This window comes from Protomyctophum bolini, assembly GCF_963924005.1.
Source record: "Protomyctophum bolini genome assembly, chromosome: 7".
Classification (NCBI taxonomy): Eukaryota; Metazoa; Chordata; class Actinopteri; order Myctophiformes; family Myctophidae; genus Protomyctophum; species Protomyctophum bolini.
This window is the reverse complement of record NC_137868.1, coordinates 18021898-18027123: the sequence shown is the minus strand read 5'-3', so window position 1 is coordinate 18027123 and position 5226 is coordinate 18021898. Positions and strand designations below refer to the sequence as shown.

At 47.3% G+C, this 5226-nt stretch overlaps 1 protein-coding gene across 2 annotated transcripts in view; it reads left to right on the top strand.

Annotated features, from left to right (window-relative positions):
* Positions 1-1520: 1520 nt before the first annotated feature.
* Positions 1521-5226, top strand: part of itga8 (integrin, alpha 8) — a 90391-nt gene continuing 86685 nt past the window's right edge. For both annotated transcript variants that reach the window (XR_013964338.1, XM_080767714.1), the window contains exons 1-2: positions 1521-2198; positions 3024-3154. Coding sequence is in view for 1 of the 2 variants with exons in the window: in XM_080767714.1 (XP_080623840.1) it covers positions 2011-2198; positions 3024-3154 (319 nt within the window). In the remaining variant the exon portion in view is untranslated. The remainder of the gene's footprint in view (positions 2199-3023; positions 3155-5226) is intronic.

Below are 5226 nucleotides of genomic sequence, written 5' to 3'. Positions count from 1 at the left end.
ACACAGCCAATAACACACAGCCAATAATCTAATGCAGATCATTCATTGGCATCCTTTAAAACAGGCCTGATAACCTTTCAGCCTACAAGGGAGAGGATATGATCACTTCTCCCGTATCACCCCCCCCCCCTGTACAACGCCCTTCCATTTTTCCATCAATCTGTACATCTATCTCTCTCTCTCTCTCTCCTCTCTCTCTCTCTCTCTCTCTCTTTCTTCCTTTCTCTCTCTTCTCTCTCTCTCTCTCTCTCTCTCTCTCTCTCTCTCTCTCTCTCTCTCTATATCTTTTTTTCCCCCAAAGCGGCTTTAATGGTAGGCTATATGCATGAGAAAACAGTCTACATTTCCAAAGCAAAAGTGGAACAAAAATCAAGATAAAACAATAATTATGTACAAATAAATATTGAATATAAATATAAATTTATGACCCACACATTCATACACCGATGGCAGCGGAAACCATGCAAGGCACCAACCAGCACATCAGGAGCAATTAGGGGTTCAGTGTCTTAGTCAAGGAGACTTCGACACTAACTCTGGGGGAGCCCGGGTTCTAACTGGCAACCTTGTGGTTACCATCCAGCCACTCTACCCCTGAGCCTCCGCCACGTGTGTGTGTCTCTCTCTCACACACGCGCGCACACGCACGCGCGCACACACACACACACACACACACACACGCAGCCAGGATGTGGTCCAGGTCCAGGATGGTCTGACACGCAGACTTAGACCAGAATCAGATAGCCTACATATCCAGATTCAAGAAGTCAATTGTATTTAACAAGTCCAAGAAAGTCTTATTAAAACTTCTGTTCTATAAAATCCTTTCAACACGATCTGTTCTACCTCGGGCTTTTGGGCGCACCAAGCAGCAGTGAACGAGCAGTGCCGACTGCAGTGTTAAAGTCTAGGCCTACTAGCTTGGAGATTTTTCTGCCATAAAACGACATAATAATTACCGACATAATTACAAGTGATTATTCCCAACGGAAGGAAACGCGCGCCCGGTTTTAACGGCGCGGTCAGAGTCGATGGTCTAATAAAAGGAAAAAAACCCTTGTAGAAGGTTGGGGTCTGTAATATTAACCTGCGTGCGTGCACGTGCGTAAGTGCGCACATGGTGTGTTCGTTATATAGAGAAGAGAGTATAGAGACCACACGAAAAAAGTAAATTAATAAATGCGTGGCCGACTCGGGAGGGACATGGTGCGTCCACGTGCACGCGCCCGTCCAGTATAATTCCCCCCCGCCCCGCCGACCTGCATTCAGATGTCACCCGTAAAAAGTCCGCTTCAAACATTATGGATCAAAACTGCGCGCAACAGAAAAGTATACCTCTTTGCCGCTGCTATAAAAGGAACGGGGGGCCCGCGATGACGCGCGCTCTGATGTGGTCTGTAGTAGTGCGCGTGCGTGTGTGCACTACGGTGAGGCGGGGGTAAAGTTTTGTGTGGAGGAGGAGGGAGGGCGGCCATCAGAAGCAGCAGTGAGTGGAGGAGGAGGATGGCAGGAGGGCTGGAGGAGCATATGGAGACTGTGAGCCCAGGAGAGCGGAGCGGTGGTCGTAAACTAACTGGACATACAGGACTATTAACTAAACTGGTGCTCTTTTAATTGGAGGACGACAAGTTGTTTTGCGGGACTCGGGAGCTTTACCGTCCGGAGCACAGGAGAGGAGAGGCCGTTGGCGCTCTGTTTGTTTACTGACTGACTGACACACAGGAGGAGAGAGAACAACCCGCTTCACCTGCGCGCGCTCTCTTTTTACTCTTCTCTCTACTCTACCTCTCTCTATACCTCTCCCCCCCCCCCCTCCATGGACTGATCATTGTGGTGGGAGGCACTATAGCGCCATTCGTCCGTCTTGGCAGCTTTGCTCTGGACGGATAATTGTGGTGGGAAGCGCCTGTTCACCGGTCTTCTTGGCAACGGTGAGGGGGGTAGTGTGCGCGCGTGTGTGTGCGCGCGCGCGTGCGTTCCTGTGTGCGTTCCTGTGTGTTGTGTGCGGGGATGGAGCGGCTCAGGGGCCGCCGCGTTGCTCCATCGTGCATGTGGTCAGTTGTCCGGTTCCTGTCGGTGCTGACGTGGGTTCGAGCCTTCAACCTGCACGGGGAGCGCCCCACCGTGTACCGCGGGCCAGAGGGGAGCTACTTCGGCTACTCGCTGGACTTCTATCAGGCCACAGCCGACAGCAACACGTGAGTGGAGAGAAGCACATGGGTGGAGAAATTGGGGGTTTAGCAGGGCAGAGGTCTGCAACCTTAACAAAGTGCCATGTTAGATAGTCAGTGTGCCATTATCAACATTGATTGTACAGACAGACAGACAGTCCATGAATATAAGGTTTTTCCTTATTCTTAAATATTTTCTTTCACATTGTTATGATCATTAGACTCAGACAGAGCTATATAAGTTATTGAGGGAGTCTGGGAGATGAGCTGGGTTATTGCCAATAACCCATGCATGTGCATGCCATCTCCCAGACTCCCTCCCCAGCCCGAGTTCAGAGTTTTAATGAATGTAGAATTATGTGAAGGATCAAGGATGTCATTTACATACACATGTGAGGAACTTCATTTGTTGGAAAAAGGTTGGATGTCCGCACACCAATGTTTTAGCTCCCAGTAGTTGTATTGTTACATGGTTCAGGAATCAACGTTTCGACAAGACAGACAGCAGAGAGCTCTAGGAATCAGAGCAGCAGTTGTACCCAGACAGAGAGCTCAATAGGGACTCACTACTCAGAGCAGCAGTCGTACCCAGACAGCAGCAGAGAGCTTTAGGACTTACTCAGAGCAGCAGTTGTACCAGCAGTAGTGAGCGCACCTCAATGTGGCACGCTCTGCTTGCGCACAAGTAGTACAAGTTGTCTTGTGTGTTTCTTTCTGTGTTTTGGTTACCATGTCTGTGACCGTATACTTTGTGTGCTTGCGTGTGCGTGTGTGTGTGTGTGCGTGTGTGTGTGTGTGTGTGTGTGTGTGTGTGTGTGCGTGTGTGTGCGTGCGTGCGTGCGTGCGTGTCAGTATGAGTGTGTTGGTAGGGGCTCCGAAGGCGAACACCTCCCAGCCTGGCATCATGGAGGCTGGAGCTGTCTACTACTGTCCCTGGCCTGGACACTCTGGCAGCTGCACACAGATCCCCTTCGACAACTCCAGTGAGTCACCACTATACACCTGTGTCTGTCTACATCCGTGTGTGTGTGTGTGTGTGTGTGTGAGAGAGAGAGAAGGGGGCTGCAGGCCGTAGCGTAGTAGTGGGTAGGCAGGTTTGACTCCTCGGCCCTGGCCCTCCCGCGCTATGTGTCAAAGTGTCCCTGAGCAAGACACTCCCCTCTGAGCACTCATCCTAATCATCTGAGCAGCCATCAGCTGGGCCATGCTGAAAGGCAGTAAGGAGGAGGTATCCAAAACATAATAATAGAACAAGGCAGCCTAGTGCACTCTGAACTGAACTGAACTCTACAGAAGTGGACTGCACAGTAAAAAAAATGTGTGAAATTCGTTATTGTGTATATAGTCCAGCAGCCGAGGTGGACGGGTAGGACATTTGGTATACTGTATATGAATCCACTTGCTGACCGGCTGTCAGTTTCAATGAGCAAACTTTCCTTTTGCTTTAAGTATGTCAAACTAAGGGGTTTTCATGCTTCTGAATCCATTCCAAGCATTAGTTTTGCACAAAATGCACTCCTTGGGCTAAAAACAGCCATAGCCACTTGCCAAAATGTGCCCAAAATGTGCTAACCTCATCACATTTGTGCTGACCTCATCACATTTGTCATGACGTCTATGGCCGTTTTTAGCCCAAGAAGTGTTTTTTTGTGCAAAACTAATGCTTGGAATGTATTCAGAATCATGAAAACCCCCTAGTTTTCATGAAGTTGAATCAGAATGGTCTCGCTAATATCTACTGTAAAGCAGTGTTCCCCCTATTTGCCTGGGCCAAGATGGCCGCTGCATGTAATAGTTTTCTTGGAATTGAGGCTCAGATTGAGGTGATTGAACAGAATGCGGAGGTTAGGGGCTCAATACTAAATCGGCGCTACCTTGCTGTTACAATATTACCGCTTCTGAAGACTTTTAAAGTTCTATTAGTCAACGTATTAAGTCACCAACACTCGCAAATAAATGTTACACGCACAGCAGCAGAAGTAAACAAATCTGTTATGCATCTTATAGCTGGAGCTATAAGATGCATTATGATAAACCTTTATTCATAGCCGTGGGAAAATGCAGGTGTCGTAGCAACAACATACGTAGCTGTAAGAATGAGACACAAGCTGGGTATTATAAGTGTGGAGACATAAGATTAAAGTTAAAAGGGCTGAGTGGGGTGGCGGGAGAGGGAGGGAGAAAGCTTGTTTCATATGCCAGTGGTTCTCAACCTGTGGGCCCACTCTGGCCCACCATTGCGCTACCCGAAATAATGGCAAAACGCTACGGTTTAATGATGATATAACATTCATATTTTTAAAATAAAGTAAAAAACACAACATTTCTTTAACATCTTGAAAAATGAGTTTTCATTGTGATACCGATAAATAGCTATAATTATGCTACGTCGGGTTCCAGTGATCCAGGCCGGAATACAATTGATTGATTGATCATTAAAATAAACCCACCCATGGGTGGGCCGCGAACACTTTCAAGAGTTTCAAGTGGGGCCCGATCCATAAAATGTTGAGATCTATCGCCAATGGATGCACCACATAAGTCTGCCCAAACAAAAAGTCTGAAATATTATGACAGGTAAGACGTGTTTTGTAAATTCAGAATAAACCCAAAGGCAGTCATAATATTACATAATATTATATGGCTGTGATGGAGAACAAACATTTGTCTTTATGTGACGAATAAAGCCAACACCGTCTCTTTAGCATAGCCCACATACATTTCTTTCTCTTTTCAGCATTCTCTTCCCTCCCCTCTCTTCCACTCTTTTTTTTTAATCAATTTGATAAACAGGTCTTGTTTTTTTACGGAGACACAATGCAGGCGCCGTACTCGTCAGATCTAATGCTATGAAATGCTTGCCACTCTGTGCCATTCCATTATGTGGAGAAGTGCCATTCATTAACAGACTGAGTTATTCAGTTATTAACTCAGATGCACACATTTTCCATAGTTTTCCTGCATCTGTGTTTGTGTGTCAGCTCTTATGTGAGAGAGGGTGGGGGGGGGGGGGGGGTGGGGGGTCTAAACTGTAAGCACGTGGGAATTTCATTCC